The sequence below is a fragment of the Thunnus albacares genome, chromosome 23 (genome assembly GCF_914725855.1).
Source record: "Thunnus albacares chromosome 23, fThuAlb1.1, whole genome shotgun sequence".
Classification (NCBI taxonomy): domain Eukaryota; kingdom Metazoa; phylum Chordata; class Actinopteri; order Scombriformes; family Scombridae; genus Thunnus; species Thunnus albacares.
Window position 1 is genome coordinate 19,949,700 of NC_058128.1, and position 24,262 is coordinate 19,973,961.

Genomic DNA, 24,262 nt, shown 5'->3' on the forward strand with positions numbered 1-24,262 from the left:
TACCACACCCAGGAAGAACACCATGCAGGAAAGGGAAAATCCACTGGTGTAGCCCAGGTAACCTACAGAGGGAGAAAACATCACTGATTAAACACAAGACTACTTCAATGACAACAGCTATATATACTATAGTTTACTATGCACCTCTGCACTCTGGTACTCTGTTCTGTATTTTTAACGCTGCTGTTAATTCATCTTGGCTGTCTATTCTAGGATATGGATCACATCCCATTCTAGGTTGTGACCCACATCCTAAAATTGTCGAACAAAAATCAGTTATGAGCAGCAGTTTGAGATGAGATACAGTGAGAATGAATCCTTAAAGGTCTGGATGGAACGTAACCAAAGCCACAAATACAAATGTAATGGCAATGATCATTGTGGGTGTTATTTATTAAATTCAGCTCTGACATAAATATTTGATCCTATTTTCTGTTTTACGTCCAACTGTCTTAATTACATAATCTGGGCAGTGGGCTCGATGTGTCTTGAGGCAGAGCCAGCTGAGGTGGCTCTGACTCTTGGGTTCATAAATTACATGTGAGTGGTGGAGCTGACTACAGACTTAATAGCAGTGTTCCATTACTGTAACTCCTAATTGCCAGAGCTGACTAAGGGCTCGACCAGTGTTAGATTTCTTCTGGTTATGCAGAGCTGATTACAGACAGCTGCAAGATCCAAGAGGCACAGAAGATTCTGGCTTCAGACTGAAGGAAGTGACACAGATCCTGCCTCTTACAGTTGGGCAGCAATATTAGAAGTATCTGAGTTACAGTCAGCAAAACGTAGAGTGTATCCTTACCTAGATTTTTAAGTAGAGACAGAGGGAGAATAATTCCGATCGACACAAACACCACCAGGTAGTTTCCGTTCATGTACCATTCACTGCGAACACAGCAGAGAGGGTACAAATCAGAGGAGAAACACAAAAATTTAACTTAAATATCTTCAAACTCACACGTACATATACTCACCCAGAGTTTTCTTCTAAACCCAGGAAGGCTCGGATCACTTCAGGCAGCTCATATTTCACAATAAAGAGGTAGCTGGACATGGCTGCAGGAGAACAACAGGGACACAACAGAATCTTATTAGACTCCCTGAGATTTGAACTCATACTGACATTGAAGGAAAAATCTCGTTTGAAATACTGTAGGTTGTTTCTCCAAAGCAGTGATGGAAAGTAACTAAGTGCATTTACTCAAGACTGTGAAGGCCAGGATGTGATTCATTTTCATACTGATCAGACCACTGAGAAACCCCTCATGCTCTTATGGAAGCATATGCATTTGTTTTGTTTGTCCGCTCATCTTTTCAGGTGTTTCCTTTAATTTGTCTCCCATCAGTATACACACGAACACACTGATTTATTGCCTACCTCCTATGTTTTGCATAATTATCGATCCAAATGCCGCCATTTTCCCAGGCCAACCAAAAGCTCTCTCTCCCAGCTTTTCATAGATGAGGGATCCTGCCAGAACAGACAAGTTTATGGAGAATTAGATATTGAAAACAATTCAAGCATCACAGACACGAATGAAAAACAGACAAGAGGAGTAACTAGATAAAAACATCAGGTGTATTTTATACATTCACATTAGTTGTTCTTACTTTGTTCCAAAGTAAGACATACATAACTCTATAAGACATCTATCACTTTCTTTAACCTGTTTTGTCTACTTTTACTCCAGTTCATGTTTTCCTGGCTTTCCCACAACGCCCTCAGAGAAAGGTGTGAACATTTTGCTGTTGCTGCTGAAGTAAACATGATTACCAACCTCCTTCTTTAGCTGTCATAAGAAGCAGATGTACAGAATACAAGGAGAGGATAGCCACGGCGACGAGAAGGATTCTGCACAAAGAAGGAAAGTAGAGTTCAGCTTTGAGCACAAGACTGTGAAAGTGATACCATCAAACTCTGTGTATGAGGTCAACTCTGTTATTTTTAACAATTTAATCTAGCCAGTGGGGAAGTGAAAAAGAGTAGGGGAATGAAATGTCTGATGAATGTCTGAATGGAGTAGGAGTTAAATGTCTCTTGACATTCAAAACCCCAAAAATGAAGTTTCGAATTCATCCAAATGTTGTTGCTTTGACTCAGTTCTGGCACGTGGGCACTCGTTTCAGTTGTTTTTTTTTCCGATACAGAACATAACAGTGGCTGTGACATGCTCCAGCTGCTTAGATGTGGGTGTCATTTGGTTGTTTGGGTGTTTGGGGCTTGTCTTAGGGGACACTTTAACGTGGTGGTAGCATGACCAGAGCAAAGTAATATCAACGCTACGTCAATGCATCCCTCTCCTACATTCTTCAGATGGCACCCAGCCCGTCAACAGGGTGATACTGGAAGGACTGGGACTGGGGATATATTTTTACCCGGTTTATTCAGTTGCTAAGTTACAGGATAGATTATGTTTTTGTGGCAAGCTAAGAAGATGGCAGGAGAGCATTACTATTCCCTTTCAGCTATCATTCTGCAGTAGCTACTGCAATATTTCTCTACTACATTGACACCTATGTTTCCTCTTTCTTGCTCCCTGTAACTTTGGCAGCTCATGAGGAGGCCATGCACCAGGGGCATGAATACTGGGTGGAAGGCGGGGGGAGTTGCATTTGAGGGGTGTAGGGTGACAGAGGGGTGTTGGATGTTGGATGTCAGCCATGAATGCTGATAATGCATGTGCACGGGACAGACAGAGCCGGGCGAAAGATGGCAGAGGAAATAAGGGCCAAGGGTGCAGGAGTTCAAACATTTCTGTGTGGTAGAGCTGTATTCCAGGTAGTAGTCTGATTGTAAGAGTTCCTTCCAGTTAACAGGTAACTATGACTTTGGTGATCCCTTTAACTTTTCCTCTGGTGCCACCATCATCATTATTTTAATTTGTCCAATGCCTGCAAAACTAACTATTTTCCCATTAGCCTCAGTGTGCTACATGCTAACATGCTAAACTAAGATGGTGAACATGGTAAATTTTATAGCAGATAAACATAAGCATGTTAGCCTTCTGACATTAGCATTTAGCTTGAAACACCATTGTTTGTAAGTGTAGCCTCACAGAGATGCTAGCATGGCTGTAGACTGTTTCTTTACATCTTAAAATGTAAAACAAGACAAGTACGTCTTGTTAATATTTTTTATTAACACTATATACTGTACTTAAATTATGAAGTCATACTGCTTAAGACAGTTAAAGTCAGAAAGCAGAAACATTTTTACTTATCACAACACACATGGCCTAATTTGAAGATTACACCATTCTTAACTACTGTTCTACCCAAAAACATTGCATTCAACCAACCTCATTTTCTGTCTGCAGGAAATGTTTGTACAGCACCTTGTAATTGTGTCTTTTGCGTAAAACCCACAATGACAATCCTGTCATCTAAAATTGCTCTATAATTAAACTTGAAAGGATGTATATATTAATTTGAAGATGATGGTGAGACTGACACTTCTGTCAGTCAAGAAGCCCTATTGATTATTTCAGGGCTTTTATTCAGAATTTTAGGGCAAGGTGTTACTGTGAGATGAACGAATGAATGACATGTCAGAAGCTTCAAGGATAAAAAATATTTTAAAAAGGCAATATGCAGTAAATGGAAAATATGAAATGATAAACATCTACTTCGTGTCAATCTGTGAGACTACCTACCTAGACTAACTACCTGCCTGTCCTGTCATGCCACTTCATGTACACACCCTGACATGAATGTCTTTGGTTTCTTTGTTCTGCTGCAGCAATACTCACGTAAAGAGAACAATGCCAGTGTTTGCCATGGCGTAGGACAGACCCAGGATGCCGCTGCCCATTATAGCGTTGCTCAAGTTGAAGACAGACATCCCGAAAGAAGCATGGCCGGGATGCTGATCAGAGAGAAAAGAAAGAAGGAAGAGGGATCTGTATGAGAAAGTGATGTAGCAGTGACATATTTAGATAAGTCTGCCTTTAATCATTCTTAGATAATTGATTAGATATTTTAAAATTGGAATCATAATGTAATCCTCTAGAATATCTGCCCTGCATTGCAACAAGAAAGAGAGCAAACATTTGGCAATGTGCAGCAAACCACACAAGACTTTACTGACATTGGCAAATACTTTGTCACCCACTGGCTGCAATTAAAGGAAAAATCCACCCTTGCATTTCCCAATGCTGTAAAGGTACCAACCGTTTGGTGCGTTTTATTGGACAGTTTCTACTTCAGCTCATAGCTGATCACATTCCTCACACATTTCTGGAGTGCCAGCACTGTGTAGTCTCAATAAAATGATTGAAAAAGCTATGTTTTTTTTTAACAGAGCTACTGACTGCTGAAATGCCGATTAAGGCTGACATTACATTCCAACAAAATCCAAATTGTTATGTTTGTACAGGTAAAAAAAAATCACATACAAAACTAAGTGCTCCATTAGGCTGTGGTGCATGCAGGATGACCATCTGAGTTTGTCAAAATCACTCAAGGGCCAAAAATATAGCATCACTTGCAATCATGTGTATGCGATTGCAGAGCACATGCTTTTGATTTACTGACATACAGTTCAACTACCTTCTAATAACCTCTGTGGCTGTTTTCACAGTGACTCACAGCCTCATGTGGCATGGATGCCTTGAAACGTACACACTTTGATTGTAGAAAATAAACTGAAGGCATAAAAACTGTCTCTCTTTCTCTTGATTATTAAACATAGGTACAAAACAGCAGTTTTGGAAAGAAATCCTCACTTAACATGAAGGAGAAAAAGAAACATGCATCAAATGCCTAAATATAATAGAATATGAAAAGAAATATGATCAACACAAAAATAAAATGTTAGTCTCAAACAGTGACACGACCTCTTTCAGCAGCACCACAGTGCCAGTGATCTCTTCAACAAACTACTACTAAGGAAATGCACTGTATGCTATGGTGAGGAACACATACTGTAGATACTTCCAGAGAGGCTTCTTGTTAAGTCTGAAAACCATAAATGTTAGGTTTGTTTCTACATCCTCTTTGGTGTTGAGATGTTTCTACATCCTCTGTAGTTATTGAGTGCCTGCTTTCGAAATAGAAAATTGCTTCATTGCATCAAAATAAATAAGACTGCTTTCAATCTTTTTTAGGATTAATTTGCTTTCAAAATCTGACTGACAGACACAGACTACATTAGCGTTGTGAATTCTTACATATTCTTCATGGTATTCCTCATATTTCTTCTTCTTCATCATCCCATTTGACAGGAACTTCTGGCTCTCTGCGTCATCATTATCGTCCAAAAATTGACTGCAAAGATAAGGAAACAAAATTTACACTTGCATACAAGGTAGATAGTTCACTTTATGTCATTTCATGCGTATTATATATACAGTGTGCTATTTGTATTTTGTGTCACAGTCTCAGACAATTTAATTTACATAAGCATTTTTAAAAAATATTTTTTCAAGTAAGTGAACCTGGAGTTTCTGTGTATTACTGGAGGGCATTTGAAGGACCAGTGTGTAGGATTTAGTGGGGTTCTCCCTTCCCCTCCCCTTTTAAGTGTGTAGGAGAACCTACGCTGGCAGCAAAACTTGCAAAAAACTCTCTCTAGAACCAGTGTTTGGTTTGTCCGTTCTGGGCTACTGTAGAAACATGGTGGTGTAACATGGCGGGCTCTGTAGAAGAGAACCTGCTCCCTATGAAGATATGTTGTGCTCAAGAACCTTTTACATAAGATGTCAGGTGATGTGACACAAACAGTTCTGACCGGTTGACATCTGTCAGTGCTATTTGAGGTCAGCTGGATGTGTCAGAGCCTTTAAACTACGTAGAGAGTGTAACATTACTTCTGGTGATGCCAAATGACCATTAACACTTAACAAATGCTATGTTTAAATGCTCATGATTAACCAGGTTACAGGGAGAAGTCAGGTTAAGGTTAGAATTTGGGGAATATGTTTACATGGACGTCAGTAACCTGGTTGCAGTAAAACCCTGGTCATTAATCAGATATGTTCTCTACAGCCTACAATATTTGAGATCAAACTTGAGGCAGTGATGAATGTTGCACCCAAAATATGACTGAGAGTTCTTGAGAAAAGTTGCGAACAAAGCTGCAATGTCAAATGACTGTTGGTGCCAACTCATGTGGGGAAGAACAAAAAATCAATCTCATGGTGGCTGACCTGTTGATGGTGGCCTTCTCAGAATCGATGGGCTCTGTGTAGCGGTCGTCCAGGCTGTCATTGCTGTCATCGTCAGCCTCCATGGAGACTTTCCTTAGCTCCATACGATCCACAACTCCCGGCATAGTGGTTCGCAGCAGAATGACAGAAGGAGACGTTCGGGTGCTGATTTCAGGTTTAGGAGTTTACAAGGTGGTGATGCGCTTCTTCCTCAACCTCTAATAGACCTTGTTACCTAGAAGAAATGACCCAAAACAAACAAACAAAAAAAAGTTACAGGAAAGGTTTAACGACATATCAGTTCAGATCTTCAGCAGTACATGCAGTCTGTTAAGCCATGTTTTCACTACATGGTACCGGCTCCGCTCGACTCTACTCGCTTTTGGTACCAGGTAGTTCTCTGGATTTTGTTTCCCACTGCAGATAAAATGTTATTTTCTGATTGCTTCATGGTGGTTATGTTCCAAAGCACAAATAAATAACCATCAAACACTCAACAGATGATTTACTGTAGAGACAGACACTCTTATGGGGGGTTTGTGTAGGGTGTCCTGTGTCACTCATGTGATGATTCTAGCGACGGTTCTCTCTGACCAATCAGTGGTCTGCAGTGTTTTCATATTACCTTTTAGTATCGGCTCAGCTCACTTGGAACCTAGATCGAGGTGACACCAAAAAAAAGTACCAGGTACCAGGTACTATCTACAACTTTTGCCCAATGGAAAACCAAAAAAGGTGAGGAGAGTTGAGTCGTGTCGAGCCGTACCATGTGGTGGAAAAGTGGCTTTAAGTGTCTTTGAACCATTATGTCAGCAATGTATAGTAGAAAAAAGCAGTAGCAACTGGCCTGATCTTAAAAATTCACTATCACTTAAGTTCACCACAGGAATGCCAATTTGCAACTGATTACAAGCCTGCAGACACATGTGCTGTATTGTCTTGCCTTATTGGCCTTGAGGAAGAACACTCAGGAGTGAAATAAGGCCCTCTAGCCTGCAAACAAGTCCATCTCATTTCCTTGAACTGAGGGACTATTTGTTGCTACCTTGAAGAGGAAAGCTGGGGCGTGATGCAACATTGGCACCTCTCATACAGCTTCGCCAGGACTAGTTGTTTATACCAGCTTGATTTGTGGTATTAACAACTAGATTGTGTTGTGTCATGACTGTCAGTAACGGTTAATAAAATACATAACGATGTCTAACTTGGGTGTCCTCTATCTTTAGGAAGACATTACGGGCCAATGTTGACGTTCATAGAGATTGTGGGCTGGAGTTAAGTCAACAAACCCTGAAACCAGGTCATGGATGCAATGAGTTCATGAGGGTGTCTGACCGCCACCATCAACAGGCTCCCTTGTTCATTACTGAGCCTCACCCACTGCTATTAAAGAAAAAAAAGGCAACAGCGCCACACAGGGACACACACTTACATTTTCCTTCTGTAACATTCATCATTAAGTTACGTAAGGAGATAAAAGGCGAAGCCTGTATGATTATAAATGCTACTAACAGCCAAATTAATCACACTGCTGTTTTTCACTCACACAAAGAGCTCTTTGATAGAGTTGGAAGGAAAGATCCCAAGTGTTCCTCACTGACAAACAATGCAGGGTAAACACAAACAAGAACAAGAACAAGAACAAGAACAAGGCAACAAGTACACAACCACACAACAGAGACATTACACACAACAAGGGACAAACAAGAAAAAAGTTGGGTTCTGAAATTTTCTGTTGTTGTTAAAGCGTTTACAACAGCAAATAAGTCACAGCAACCCTGTGAGTTGCAACCAGGGTACAATTTAATGTTTGAGTGTGACGTTGAGGTAGAGATGTTGATGGTGTCTATGTTTCTGTAGTTGGTGCTCTTTGACTTGAAATTAGTGTACAGTGTGTTCTTAAGTGTATTTCCACTGATAAAAGCTATCTGCAGTGGCCGAACATGATGCTATGAGAGCAATAAGAATGAACCAATACAGTAAAGTTACAGGCCAGTAAACCAAAGCAATGAGCTGAAAGACACTACAAAAATAGAAATAGTGATAATGCAGAAGCTCCTTTCAGGGTTCTATGTTATTATCTGTCTATTACCCTATTACATATTACTGAACATGAAAGCTGTACCCACCTCTCTCAGCTAATGCTGTAGCTGGACATGGTGGAACAACTATGGTTGGGTAGTTTAACAATTCATCATATTTTCTAAAAACTGATTTTGAAAGGAGAGTCTTGATCTACAAAGTAAGTAGTGACTGCAGCTGTCAAATAAATGCAGTGAAAAGTATAAAGTAACAAAAATTAAATAACAGAAGTACAAGAACCTCAAAATTGTACATATCTTACTTTCAACAACTGATCACAACTTCATCAGAGTCTTTGTTTCGTAATTGTGACTTAATGAGGGAAGTGGTTGAGCAGCAAGATCTTTGCATCACAATGTATGAAGAGTGTTTACAGTCAATAGGCCTCTATGCAGCCACAGAAAGCTTTCCTCAAGCTGAAAACAATGTCAGAGGTATCAGCCCCCACTGGGCTGATCTGGTTTTGACCCACAAGACTAGACTTTCATTTAAATTAAGTTGTAGTCATTTATAGGGTGTTGTTCTTGCTGTGATCTTGCTCTTCGGAAGTAGGCCGCCCTAAAACCTGATATGTTTGAGCCAACAGAGATTAAACGGGTACATTACCGTTAACAACCACATCACACACACCAGTACACCTAATCTCTTGGTGTCGCTCTCCACTGTGTGGCGAGAGAGAAATCGGAGAACGGTTTCACTTTTCATTGCCAAAAGGATTAACCTGTCTGACTTTGTTAACTTCATATGTTCTCGAGTCTAATGCTGCCCTTGCTACAATCATAACATTACAGAAGCACACGTTTGGCAGAGTGCCGTGCAGTGCACAGGCCCTGCTCTAACATGGGATCAAACGTGCACAGCTGAGCTGGACAGCAGTTCACACCTGCAATTAAAATAATTTGCGTAAAATGCATCTTGAGTGATCACTTGTTGCTGGAATTTGCTTTAATTCTGCTTAACAGAGGAAAAAACATTTGCACTTTGTCATACAGATAAAAAAGAAGATTGCTGAGGTTTGCATACTGGAGAAATGTGCCTTCATGCTTCAAATCAACAAAACCTATCAGTAATCACATTTCCTGCTGTTTACAGTCTCACAGAGTATTCAGAAACACCAAGCACAAACTACTGAACTTTGTTTTGGCCAAGAGATCACACAAATTCTGTTTGAATCAGAGAGTTTACGAGACGTGCAAGCCTCTTTTTAGCTGAATTTGATTGACAGAATATTCTCCAGTTTTTATGTGGTTAGATCAAACAATTATTTTAAAATATAAATTGTGCAGCAATACAGAAAAGCTGAAAAAATTAACCATCAAGATGATCTTTTGATTTGATTTGATATGTGTTTATATATGGTTTGAAAATACAAAGCACTTTGCTTTCAGAAGAAATATCAGATGAATCACTAAAAGATCAGTCCGAATTTCTCCAATCTGAGAAAAAACTCCTTCTACTTCCTACGTCCTCAACCCAAACAAAGTCTTGCATCAGCCAACCACTTGAGAGCAAAATTCCTCCAGGAAGGCACACTGCAGAAAGTTTGAAGAAAATACACATTCACGAGCAGCTGTATTCCTCAAACACACCCTGCCACAGCTAGAGGAGTGCACATCGAGAAAAGGTGAGAAGAAAAATGTCCAAACCTTCCTGTTGCCAAGTTGCTGTTTTAGTAAATCAGATTTAGTAAATCAAAGTGTTGGTAGCCAAAAGGTAGAGATGTAATTTTCATTCAAAGTATGAGCCAAATTTGTCAAACAAAGCAGGCATATTCACTTACTCAGAAGTTCCTTATAGAGGTTCCGGCGTTGTTCCCTTTTTTTTCTTTTTTGAATTTTTTTTTTTTTAAAGAAGGTTGAGACAGACAACTGAATGGGTGAGGGGCAGGAGCTCTTTTGTAACTCAGGTGAGAAAGGAAGCTTTTAAAAGGGAGGAGGGAGGGCCTCTGTGGACCAATGAGGACAGACACAGATCAGTCAGGCCCCTTCTCTGAGCACGCTCATAAAAACCCACCCACCCCCACACCCCCAATACACATACACATGGCTGCTTCATTAGAAAAGAGCAAGAAGGCCAAAGCAGAAAAGTACTGTAATTTGGGGCCTCTATCAAAAGTATGAATTCATATAGATAGATAGATAGATAGAAAGAGAAGGGTTCACGCCTGTGTATAACGAGAAAACAGGAATCTAAACTGTAACATCGCCAGGAGGTCCGCCTCCATCAGACTGAACACACCAGCATGCACTGACACTGTTAAATATCCTGGGCTGCTTCAAGACGTCATCACATGATATGTCACCTGACTATGACTATCAAGTTTCATACTGGTGCAGAATTATACAGGCCAAACACATGTGGACCAGTGAGAGGCTGAGGTCACACAGGGCTGCTGGCTGCCATGGGTGGACCGACTAACTGATCACACACACACACACACACACACACACACACACACACACCTCCCAGGCTTTTCAATTCCATCGTCATCGTACACACTGTGCACACGCTTGTTTGCGTACGCACCTGTGCACATGTTGGCACATGGATGTCCAGCTGGGCTACGAGCAACTGTTAGTAGTTTGGGGTAGGCTGTGCCACCGGCCGACCAATCAGAAGACAGCGTTTGGGATGTCACTGCGCCCAAGGTCATGTACATGTCAGGGATGAGGTTTTATCTCTGTCTATTTTGTAACACTGTCCAAATGGAGGAAATAGACACACATATGCACATGTGCGGTATGTAAGGAACCAACTGCATCACTATTGTTTTCTTTAAATTAGCTGTCGAAAGGTTTTTGTCCAGTGAGCAGCTAAGACTCTGTGAACTCTATTAAATGAAAACTTACCTACTCAATCATGAACAAAGAAAAAATGCTTTGATTTGAACTTGTTTTGAACTCATGAACTAAGTTAATCTACTTGGTTTTTAAAAGGTTTTCAATGAGGATTTAAGACTTCTCTCAACATACAGAGGAGCAATCTTTCATTTGGAGTTTAAACGACAACCTCATCCATAAACAGTTTAAATTTTAAAATATCCAACACCAACAGCCGCAAAACACAGAAAAAGACATAACTGTTGATTTCATTCAGCTATAGACCATTTAAATATGTTAAAAATACACAGGTGACAAGTAGACATGAGTCATAGAATCAGTGAACTGACTCAGCAATGTCAGTTATACAGCACTGTTTATCACTTATTAAAGATTCAACACTCAGCCTGCTAACATTAGCCCACATTAGCCACCATAAGCTGCTGTGTATACCAGAAATAACAAGGTGGTACCAGCAAGACTGTGTAATGAATTGAGCATGACGATGAGTTAGCTATTCAGCTTTTCCTTTGTAAGAGGAAGAATGTGCTATTTTTTTCTTTCTAAAGTTACAAGGTCTCTCCTTCAGTCCAGAAAAAAATCATAATCTAAGCTATATTACAAAAACCAAAGCAGAGTTTGCTAGCAAGCATGCTAACAAAATTGCTTGTTACAACTAAAATAAACAAGGAGTCTGTTAAAGTTGCTGGTTTTCTATGGACTCACAGCCCATCAGCCTAAAAAAAGCAACTCTTTGGGTCTAGTCATGTGGGTATCGGTTATTTAAGAAAAAAAGTGAAGGGAAGCCACAAGAAAGATGTTTTTATGTAGCCAATACAGAGGACAACACAGCCAAGCCAGCCAAGTGAATGGCAGTGAAAGCCAAATTCCCACCAACAGTGAACTGCTCACCACGATCTTCACTACAGCTCCAGGGACATTCCTTAAATGGCATGGCAGTCCTTGAAGTGTGTGTGGGGGCTTCACACACACATACTCGCCCAATCACCTGTGACTAGAAAGCTGTTCCTTAGCCAATCCCGCGACATACCAAACAGGGACGGGATTTAGCTGGGGGGTTGTAGAGGTCACAAACTTCAGAGAGTGGAGCAGCCAGCTATAGAAGTGGCTGAGCTGAGTGTTTGAGGTCAAAGATAGCTTACACACACCAAAACAAAAATACTTAAGTTTCCAGTCATGGCATAGAAACACGTCCAGTTGATATCTCCGTAATATCACACCTGAACCTCCTTTAATGAACCATATCAAAGCAGAAATAAGGTTACTTTAGGACATGTAATGATCTGTAACAACTGCAGAGATAGTAATGTAATCTTGTGTAAAACAAAAACACCCAATTTTACACATGAAGAATGTGATGATGGAAATTTTAGAGTACCACATATTCAGAACTTCACGCATTTTAGAAACTAAAAACCACAATGTCTCAACTCCACTTTGTTGATTTTGACGTCCTTTTTTTAATGCATTTCGTGTAATCATCTCATAAATTCTCCAACTTTATGACAGAATTTACAAAATCTCCGGATTGCCTCTTTAGGCACAAATTACTTGCTATATTTGGTAAAAGCCTCTTTCCCCCAGATAATACGAATCCATCATCTGGCTGAGCAATAATTCAGTATCTGGCGTAGATAACAAGCAAACATTAAATAAAATCTCTCTGAAATCTGAAACAAAGTTGAAAACATGGATGTTCTAAACATATATGAACTGGTTCAGTTATGTAATTTCTGTGTGATATAGTGTGATATAGTGTCAGTGCTGCAATCTGTGTGGGAATTTCTTTGACTAACTTTTGAAATAAACATGTTTAGTTTGGATAAATCAGACATAATGAATGGTTAAGTGCCGGTCTTTTATGTGACTGCATCCATGGAATCATCCAGGTAAATATGGTAGAAAATTGCCTGTTTGACTGAAAATGCTGGCAATGCAATGATAGCTTTGTCTGGAACAGGCTGGTCCAAATTGGACAAGATCCTAAGCTCGCTCATTGTTCTCCTGCTTCAGTTTCCTTCTGTTTCACTGTTCTTTCCAGTAAATGTTGCTCATGTTCTCCCCTGCTGTCTGCTCTGTACCCACCTCTCTCTGCAGTGTGCATGAATTGTACCTTCTTTTAATTAGTATTTTGGTAAAACTGTGTCCTGTTACCGGCAGAGCCCGCCTACTGAAGCAGCATGCCAAAACATTTTGACTGAAGTTTACTCGATGTAAGCCCATGAGGAAGAAACGTATACCTTCTTGGTTTTGACACAGGGTTTGTTGAAGTTATTGCTCAGAATCAGAGATTAAGTAACATTATTACTTCAGTGTATTTCATTTCCTTTAAGTAGCTGTTTTGCTGCTGGGTTTGACCCTTGTATGCATTTTAACTTGAGAGCACAAGACCTCATAAAAATCCTGGCGTTGAAAATTTTCTAAACAACCAAACACTGTAAAAATGTTCTCACTTTTTGGCTAACTACATTTCCGCATGTGAATGTGTGAATGTGGTAACTTCTGTAGCAGGAAAATAACGGAGTGTTGACATCAGACAAGAGGCTGCGGAAAATGTTTCCATCATGGATCAGTGGGTTAATAACTTCCCTTTTTGACAAAAACATCTGTAACATGACGGCATGCACAATATTTTGTACCTCTGGTTGTTTGAACAAGTCAATCACTCCCACACAGTTGTATCCAAAACCACATCAGCTTGCATCTTTGTTGTGCAGCTGACAGTCAGTGATCATTAAGAGCTGTAATTTGAAGGTCTCTAAATTAAGCCTATACCTCTAAACTCCATGTGACTGGTTGGAAATACCACACACAGCCTGCCTCTGAATCATTAGCCAAATGACAGCTAATATCAGCCCAAATACAAAATAGAAGGCAAATTTTCTCTTGGACTGTCTAAAAAAGGAAAGACATGAAAGGTGAAAACTTCCGAATAATATTAAAAAAAACCTTTGATGTCTTTGAAATGTTTGAAAGTGCTTGGGCCTCTTAAAGAATTTCACAGGTCCAAGGCAACAGATATTTCTGTCCCCTGCGTGTAAAATCTATCAGCTCTATGCACTTGTTTACAAGTAGGCAACTGCTATATGACATAACATTCATCATATGACACTTAGTCATTATTCATAGAAATTAGTCCAACACTTGTTTTTCCCCCCTTCCAAGAGAGTTCTCAGGATATTTATATTTAGACCCTCTGAGTTCATTTAAAAAACACAATATATCTGCTTTATAACAAATTATTTACATTTTAACATGTATTTATACTACGTCTGGACTGTCACTGAAAAGCAACTTTATGTAGAAAATCAAACTTTATTTGCAGCTTATGTTCATGAACCAGTGTTTTTACTACTCATCATGGGAGCTACAAATTGCAACTGCAGTCCTCTGCTGGAAGCCACGTAGCAACTGTAATGAAGTAGTTTGGATGTATAAATGCAGTATTTAAAGGGAAACTGACTTTTGCACTTGTCTGGCCACTGGACTGAAAAATATTTAAATGACTGAACACTGTCATTAAAAATGATTGAATTGAATCAGTAACATCAGGCAACTTATAGTTTCTCTCATGTTCATTTGAGGGATCAAATCTGTCCTGAGAGAGAAATGGATCTTAGATCAAAGGCATGAGTTGCTAAAAATCTTTTTGTCTTAAAATGTTCACATGCCCTGCATTCCTCTTGCAAAGTCAACTTACAGCCATAGTTTGACATTTTTTGAAATACGCTTATTCACGCTCTTGCCGATAATGAGATGAGACGATCGATACCACTCTCATGTCTGTCTGTCAAAAATGAAGCTGCAGCTAGCAGCCGGTTAGCTTAGCTTAACATAGCATAAAGGCTGGAAACAGGGAGAAACTGTTAGCCTGTAGCTTCATATTCAGCGTACAGACATGAGAGTGATACCAAACTTCTCCTCTCCTGTTTGCAAATAAGCAAATAAGTGTCTTTCCCAAAATGTTAATCTATTCCTTTAATAGCTCCTCAGCTCTAAACGCCACTATGTCATTGTCATCTGTGTTAAAGCTGTGGTATTAGAAACTAACCATTCCACAGCTGCATGAGGTTGCGATACTATGTGAGAGTTTGTTCAGGCAGTGGCTCTCATGTAAGTGGTTCAACCCAAGCAATCACAGCTACTAGTTAAGCACATCATGTAGCAGAGATTTACAGCTGCTGGTTACAGTCAGCGCGGTGACCTAGGAGACTACTGTGCTTAATCATAATACGTAACCGTCGTGTCCTACTGCAGAAAATGGTGAAGCTACACAAATACAACCACATCATACAGAGCTGACAGCCACACACATCTGTGTTGAACTGAGTGAGTGCACACACTCCTCCAGAAGATCAAGTTTGTCTGTGCTTCCACTTGGGAGGATTTTTATTATATCTGACATGTTGAGACAACTCCTTCATCCCTTCTCCAGTCACACATTTTACATGTTGGCAGCATGTGAACAGAAAGGCCAGGCTGTAGTCTACTATTAACATTAACATCTGCTTCCAAGAAATCAAAGCGTCATTTTTGTACTCCAAGAAGATAAAGTTGGAAAATATAAACAGATAGTGTAGACTTGCTACCTTTAACCTAGAAATCTTCCCTTCCAAGAATTTAGAAAGTTCCATAGAATAGCAGCCCTCTGATATTGTTAGGAGATGACCATGGTAATAAAATATCCATGCCTCACAACTCTACCGTCTAGTGTTGGCGAATATTCAGCTGCATACTTCTGATTCTCCAGCTGAACACTTGACTCCTGCAGTCTGCAGACGTGGTGTACGTGGAAGTGTTTCAGCCAGGGCCATCATTTATCACCTGGCATGCACTGTAGGTGTGTTTCAGACCACCACTTGATAGTATATTTGTTTTAAGCACTTGTATCCAGTGATTTTACATTGTTATACTCTATTCACAGTTTACAACCTACAGTATTTGAAAGAGGAGAAAGCTATTATCACCCTATGGCTGTGTGTTTTGCCCATTTTTTACTATTACGCAGATGTATCTGTATTTGGAATGAATCAATAAATGCATGACTGTACAAGAGCGTCACACGGACTAACAGAACACGTCAGAGCTCTTTCAGAGCATCACTGGCACTGCGGCAAAAATCAGTTTTCTTTCAATGATTGCTTTGCTTTGAACTAAATGCTTATGTCAACATGCTAACATGCTCACAACTACAATTCTATCCTGTTGATATTTATAAGGTTATGTTTACCATGACCATCTTAGTTTAGTGTGTTAGCATGCTAATATTTTCTAATTAGCGCTAAACACAAAGTAGTTAAGGCTGATGGGAATGTTATTAGTTTTGCAGGTATTTGGTTATAAGCTTAAGTATTAGACAAAATAATTTTTTGTCCTGATAGTGGTGAATGTCTGTTGTGAGATATATCCGTCTGGACCAAAGTGGCCACCCCTAGAGCCATGCTACTAGTGATAAAAAAAACAAACAGGGGTAGACAGTAAAAAAGAAGGATGTCTTGGCTCTGCTTTCCACAGGGTAATACAACATAATCACTGCAGTGACCAATTAGATCCATGCAAGCCCACACACCAGATGGAATAGCTTGTAGCATTGTGCTAATTTGAGTCTTTTACTGTTGCAATAAATTATTGTTGTTTTGCCTAGGGGCTAATGTTTGTCATGGCTTTCAGAAGACAGAGATGTCCTACACCTGAATTCCCACAAGTCAGATCATGTGAGCCAATGTCCCAAAAGCTGAACTAATGCACAGTGCTAATTAATAAGACACATAGAAGTAGCTTAACAGCCTAGCTTAGACAACTAAAATATATGGATGCATGATACATGAGCAGAGGTAATAATACTGCTGAGTATTCTCTAGAGAAATCACTGGGACTAATTAAAGTTTCACTTTCTCTCACCACATTTCTGATGTCTGACACCTCCAGAGTAAGTTAGCGCAAGACCTGTTTGGACAGCCTAATTATTTTCAGAAGTGTGGTTTACCTCAGTACCTCAGGTTTTTTTATCTGGTCTTTAACTGTTCTTGACTGTTGACTTGGCATCTCTATACCAAGGGTCATATATCCACTGAAACAGCAGTGCAGGCTGCTTTAAGGAAGTTGAATGGAATGAGCAGAAAAAATGAGACCTTCTGCAACAGCTAACAAAGCTGATCTTTGTTTCTCCTCACTGGCTGAAGCTATGAGGAAAACTGCAACTAATAAGGTTTATATGCTGAAAGCAGGCAGAAGATCACAATGAGCATTTGCATTGGTCTGAATCAGGATTTTTGACAAGACAGACTGAAGGACACCAAAACTCAAAAATTCAGAGCCAAAGACAAAAAAAATATATTGACAAAACTTTGACTTCAGTGTTGTCATGTGACATTAAAGGCCAGTTGGCCTTTAGTAAACACCATAGTGGCCTTTTGTACATAACCTTGTTTGCGAACCTGTTCTTGCGGACCCTTGCTCTGTTCATCTTATCAGTTTGCATTGATCTGCTAAGGATGACAACGTCATCATGCTTTGTAACAATGTGTAGGTCTTCTGAAGCTCAAGGTTTCGACCTTGACTTTAGTCAGAGGAAGTAGGAGGCTGGAAGAAGGGTTCAGACAGAAAGAGCCTAAAAGGTTCTGAGGATTTTTTTCTGTTATTTCAAGAGTGCAAATGTACATGACTTCAGTTTCTGTTTGACAAAACTGGAGCCCAGAGACTAAGAAAGCTCAGTCTGTGCTATTTTTCACCACTACGAAAACACCCCTCTAAGTGTAATTTGAGAGCATTCAGCCCTTGCTTCTGTCCATAAATCACCTGTACAAAGATGTCATTGGTGGTCAAACATTTGTTACAATGTGCACATTCCTCATGATACCACATTTACAGAATAATCTTCCACTTTTCTTGTTTCCCTGTTTCGCACCATGAATGCTTGCCAACTTAAACAGACTATGACAAACACTGTGTAGAGAACACTTTACATTTTCAAGTTCATTAGATAAGTACAAATAGGGTAATACACAGAACTAATCAGACTGCTTATTTAAAGATATCTGATGACTGTGATGACTCATGACCTGTTCCCATCCAACTATATTTTTATGTACTACAGTCTACGCATTCAGTATTGAATTAAGGGTCTGTGTCAGTAAGACATACTTACTGACATTTTGTAGGTCAGAAAAACTCTGACCTACAACTCGTCTCAGCAATTTAACTTCCAGGAAGCTGACCCTCTCTACTTTCTCTAGCAGTTCAAATTAAGTGCAGCAGAAGCTGGAGGACATCGCTTTACATTATGTAAGCATGAGTTCATAATAGATCAATTTAATAATGTAAAATGGGTCATATAAAGGTACTTTTCCACTGAGTCTACAACGCATTTTCTGTTGCATCAGTGACCATGAACCTTGAGTGCTCTGATCATTCACAGGCCCGTTGAGAGGCATTTGGGCACTGGTTAGTTGTGACACGCCAACCAACTAGAGACTTAATGACATCACCTTCCCCACTTTCCTGATCTAGGGCTGTTTTTATTTCATCAATTGCAGTTCTGTTTATTGTTACTGATTCTTAATGAAATTGGTTCTGTTTCTCAGCATATAGTAGAAAACAAAAACAAAATAGGTTAGAAACAAAAAAAGCTTCATTTTCAGTCAACGTAGTCATTTGGTAAATGACAAGGTATTTTGTGGTGCTGTATAAATACACTTTTCAACTTGTTTTTAACTGTACTGGACACATAGCATAGTCTGATCCTATAGCACTGGGTCTATAGGGGCATTAAAAATGCTGCAATCTTAAAGGAATAGTTCAGCATTTCAGGAAACACGCTTATTTGCTTTCTTGGTGAAAGTCAGATAAGAAGATTGATATCACTCTCATGTCTGTATAGTAAGTATTAAGTTTACCCCAATTTCCAGTCTTTATCCTAAGCTAAGCTAAACTACTGCTGGCAGTAGCTTTATGTTTATTGTACAGACAAGGGCAGCAACTAACAATCATTTTCATTATCGATCAATCTTATTTTCTTGATTAATTGATTATGTTTTTAGTCTGTGAAATGTTCGAAATTAGAGACAAATGCCTATCACAATTTCCTAAAGCCCAAGGTGATGTTTAACACTCCAAGATATTCAGTTCACTACAAGTCTTTGCACTTTTAGGAACTAGAACTTGGGAATGTTTGGCATTTTTGCTTAAAAAATGACTCAAACGATTATTCAGTAATATCAGTAATGCTCATTTTAAATAAGGTGACAGAAGCAGTTGTAAACTATCCCGTTGTCAGCAGCGGTCATAAGCTGTAAGGAATTTTGTAGCGAGAACAAAGTATTCAAGCAGCTGTGTCTGCAAACATCCCTCCATGTTTATAAGGTCTTCAGCAAGACTCTGAACCCCTGCAGCTGACCTCTGACCTCTGACCACCATGTGGTGGGTGAAAGGGATTTTCCCTGCAAGTATCAACATTGTTTCACACTTTAAAAGCTATAAAGCAATTTTGCACGGCTATTGATTTGTGAACACCACAAGTGTCCTCAATGCACTTTCAGAGTTACAAATTATGCAATACGGCAGGTAAAAATAGGCAGCTTCTTATATTGTACAGTGTGCCACCTTCTCAGATTTCAATTGAATGTGTTGACAGCAGTTTGGAAAATTGCCAAATGTTTTTTTCCCCTTGTGACACTGCCTCACTGTGTCTTTGTGTTAGTGATATCCACTCCTTTGAAACTGATTCGGCATCTGGCTCACAGCTCATTTGCTCATCAGCCAGCACCAGCAGCGCTTTAACCCCAGCTGCCCAGCAGGGTCTGACCTACATGTGTCATTCCAGTCTCCCAACAGCCAATGAGGAGTGCGGATCCACAGCCAAGCTCCAACATGCTGACAGGTGTTTAAACCTGTGCCGGCATTGCCCCTCACCTGCAGTCTTATGAAGTTACTGTGGAGTCTTTGTGTTTGAGTGTTTAATAAAATGGTTTAAAGTGGTGCAACATTAAGGGGGCACTCCTATGATTTTACATATGGAGGTCAGTTTACTTGTCCTGAGTCATCCTCCTCAGGTCTATCAAGTCTTCTGCACTTCTGAACGGAGCAGAGTTTGAGAAAATCAACCTGATGTCATTGTGACATCATTTGGCTTTTCAAAGCTTGGGCTTGGCAATGAAACATTTTAACAGAAAGCCTGCATTACAAACTGGAGCAATGGAGGTTGAAAGGTGTCGGCATTTACCAGGCAAGGAGGGTTTAAGGCCAGACGCCATCTAGTTGCACTATGGGAAATATAGGATCCATACTAGGGACTAAAAGTCAGGGTATCTTGGCTTCTGCTGCTTCAATTTTGACCATTCTTTTTCTAATTTATCTCTTGCAAGTCGCCCAACTTTATTGAAGTGACTAACTAGCTGGAGTACCCCTTTAAACAAAAGGGATTAATAATGCAAACTACAGATTACCATTAAAACTTTAATCAACTTAATTACACTTTGTGTCCCCTGCAATCCTTCTTTAATGAATGGTAGCCACTCGTCACATTTGTGTTCTTTCTTATTTTCTCTTTTTCCATTTCAAGTTAAGCACATTCATTTAAAGAAAACTATTCTGTGTACCTGCATGGAAGCAGCCTTTACCTAATCACCATGACTGTGCACCTCACAGCTTTGATAATGATCATACAACACTCCCACTTGGGCCATTTGACAAAGAAATAGGTAGAGGTTCATTGAGGGAAAACATTACTAGTTCAGTATTACGCAAGGTGCATAGAGAACAGAGCAGGTCTGACTGTATATATATATATATATATATGTACTGTGTGGCAACTGGGTATTTTTAGCGGTCAGAATGGCAATGACAGAAACTGAACTCACCACTCAAATATGCTTAAGCCATATTCTCCTGGCTGAATCTGGTCTTTGTTTTCAGTCAAGAGCTGTTACTCTGCTGTATGTGGTGGGGGATTACAGGGCGTGTTGCTTCAAATGCTTAACTAAAAACTGGCTTAAGACAAGGATGAGCATACAGGATCACAGAAAAGTAAGTGACAACAACTGTGCAAATGTCTGAAAAGCGCTAAAGCAAAGGCACATTATGGAAAATCCCACTCAACACTTTAAAAATACTGTTCTGTCTTATCGTCAAATCCAGAAGATTTTCTTTCCCAGAGTTATTACTGAGTACTTACAGCATCAAAGAGAGGAGGCCCTGAATTAAACAACAGTAAATTCAATATGAAAAGGTAAAATATATAAGATATAAAATAAAGAATATGTTGCACCGCCATCAAATCAAGTTAAAATGATCTCAGCAATTTTGTACAATAGTTTCAACCAGAACATGGCAACAGTTTGAGCCCGTGATTGCAGTCATAACATATTTATGAGCCCTCTGAGCCCTGCAGGCCACACTCAGCATGCTACTGTCTGCTGTTACATAAATCCTTGATCCATATTTGAGCTATTTTTTTTTTCTTCATATATTTGTCTGGTTATCTCTTCAAAACAAATACTCTAATTTATGTCTGCTATGATGTGTGAGCTGCACACAGGCTGCTAGCAGCAGACAGTGCAGCCTAAATGATGCAAACTGGAAACACTAATAGTCGCCTTTGTGTTTTCTCTCAGTAAATACGGAAAGGCAGCACATGCAAAACACATCAGCCCCGTACAGAATACAGTTTCAGTTCATGTGATCAACTGGTGAGCATAAGTGGAAAAATGTGTTTTTGAGCGAAATTTAGACAGGAGTGTAAATGATCAGCATGCACCAAGATAAAGAGTAATTCTCTGGTATAAATAAAGACGCGTGTTTGGCGCTTAACGCCGCTTTATATTGACTTCAGGCAACACCCCGCAGGAAGCGTTCAGTACGCGCCGCTACTGTTGCTCTTTGGCTTACATTTAAAGTGTGTTTATACATTTAAGCTGTCTACTAATACAAAAAAAATAAACACGGCTTTAGAAACCAATTAAACTCATGCACACTTATGCACAGGTAAGCTTTCTTTTATTGACAATTAGGCTACAAGGTCCTCAGAGCCGCTTCCTCAAGTCAAATAAATAATCAGAATTAAATTGCCCGCTTCCGCATAATCAAATATGGAGGTCCAAATTAACCAGCAAATCACATGCAAGATAGAAAAAAGTAAAAGTAAAGACTAGATGTTTAAATGTTGGGTCTTACCCAGGGTTTCAGTGTAGCGAACAGCTGCGGCAGGCGGAGGAGGAGGCGGACTAGTGGAAACAAGAGTTGGAGACCCTTCCCATTTAACAAGCAAGAAGACTGAGTGGAAATTTCCATCTGCCATGTGATGATGGCAACTCCTGAAGCGTCGTGTTACACCGCCTTGCTCTGCTGGGGGCTCTTTATTCTCTCAATTACCCCCGTTCCAGATACTCGTTTGAAAAGATACTTAAGCTGCCATGAGCGAAACGTCTGCCGCCTTAAATTCATAGATGTTTTAATTGTTTTCGAGGCGGGTCTAATTGTTCCAATTTCTTTATCTCTATTATCTTGAGATATAATAATCAGTGTGCATATTTATACTGGCTAGAGGGTGCTTGAGAGACGTCTGAGATATAAAAAAGAGGAAGGTTTATTTAATGATTGTGAGCCTTTTTGTGACTGAGATCCTTTGTTTACATTCCGGTTGGCCACGTTGTAAGGAAAAAAAGGGCGATCCACACTCCCAATTGACTGCCATTATGTTTTAAAGGGGAAGTAGGGAATAAAAACATGAATATTTTAAGAAGTGGAATTTGCCCAGTAAACTCAATGGACAATAACTTAGAACTCAAGTACTACTTACGTACAATTTCGAGGTACTATTTCCATTTTATGTCACTTTATGTCGTTATAACTCCACTGTATTTCAGAAGGAAATATTGCACAACAAAAACAAAACAAAACTAAAAAAAATTACAGCTATAGTCACTATTTTTTAACACAGAAAACCTAGGATGAGATTATAAAATGACACATTGGATTAAACTACCCCTAATATGCTATTTACATGTTATTAGTAATAATAGCAGCGATGATTGATCAAACTGTCAATCAAACAGTGTGTGTGGTACTGTGGTTGATTTTCTGAGGCGCTCCTTTTTTTGTTAGTTCAGTCACCGGATATTTCTGTGATTCTTCTTCTGTTAATTCCAGACAAACCACAAATATAGAATACATTGCTTTCTTACTGCTACAATTTTAACACTTTTTTAAAAACTTTTTTTTCAAGGAGAGAACTACCAGACCCCAGATAGATGTTTTCATGAACTGTTCCAAAGAAAATTACAAATACCCCCCCCCCCCTCAAAAAAAAAAAAAAAAAACCCATCCCACATGGAATTACAAGAAGAAGAAATAAAGAAGCCCACTCAGTCTTTGTGTTCCCTCCATGTTTTAAAAAAATCAGTTTCTGTTTCTATCTTACTAAACAAACTTTAGTTCCCAGCATGCACTGGTCATACACCCTGGACAGATCTATCATATACTGTAGACATACAACCATATTTACAAATTACATTCACACATTGACAATTTAGATTTCTCAGTTCACTAAACCTGCAGGTCTTTGGACTGTGGGATGATTTTTTTTGCGTATGGTCCCATGAAAATTATTCCTGGCCCTTTCAGTTTCTTAATCATCCTCACAAGACCTCACTTAGGAATCACCAGTGTTTATAAATAACTACAAACTGCATGTCATCTGCATTATTTAATTGAAAATACATTGCACGCTACCAAAAGGGTCAATGGCCATTTGCAAAGCCTCGCCCCACTTAGTTACTGTTTCTATGCTCTATGATTTCTGTTCTTGCCCAGCAAATATGCGGTTTATATTAATAATGGTGGCAGATTTACCACTCGAAAATTGATTCTGAGTCTTCAATTTCACACAGAAGTAAACAAAAGCGGCTTCTCATATCTAGCTGAAGACCATGGAGTTTGTCAGCTGAAATTTCGGTAGAGCTACTAGAGCTAGTTTGCCGTAGTATTGTAAATAAAAATGTGATCAAAATGTTACTTGTTCTAATATAACATTTGGGGGTTTGGATACTCACTGTAGAAAAAAACGTGCAAGCAACACAATGATAACCTTAATTATAATGCTGAGAAAATACAACCTTTGGCTGGCAAAATTCACCAACTTATTTAACTTTGCAGCATGCTCAGGTTCCTCTAAGGCTCTCACTTGAAAACCAATCAGGT

General features: G+C 39.5%; 1 protein-coding gene across 3 annotated transcripts in view; it reads right to left on the bottom strand.

The window, feature by feature from the left end:
- The window catches only part of slc38a4 (solute carrier family 38 member 4), a 38,048-nt gene extending 15,697 nt beyond the window's left edge, over positions 1 to 22,351 (bottom strand). Inside the window, exons 1-9 of one of the 3 annotated variants that reach the window (XM_044343223.1) lie at positions 22,238 to 22,351; positions 6,147 to 6,381; positions 5,169 to 5,265; positions 3,750 to 3,865; positions 1,779 to 1,852; positions 1,379 to 1,471; positions 975 to 1,056; positions 803 to 885; positions 4 to 62 (exon numbers count right to left, since the gene is read on the bottom strand). In XM_044343223.1, coding sequence (XP_044199158.1) covers positions 4 to 62; positions 803 to 885; positions 975 to 1,056; positions 1,379 to 1,471; positions 1,779 to 1,852; positions 3,750 to 3,865; positions 5,169 to 5,265; positions 6,147 to 6,271 — 729 coding nt within the window. In that variant the 5' untranslated portion in view covers positions 6,272 to 6,381; positions 22,238 to 22,351. Of the gene's footprint in view, positions 1 to 3; positions 63 to 802; positions 886 to 974; positions 1,057 to 1,378; positions 1,472 to 1,778; positions 1,853 to 3,749; positions 3,866 to 5,168; positions 5,266 to 6,146; positions 6,382 to 7,692; positions 7,713 to 10,008; positions 10,147 to 22,237 lie in introns of those variants that run through there. The other 2 variants (XM_044343224.1, XM_044343225.1) reach the window with 2 other exon arrangements.
- Between the last annotated feature and the right edge of the window lie 1,911 nt (positions 22,352 to 24,262).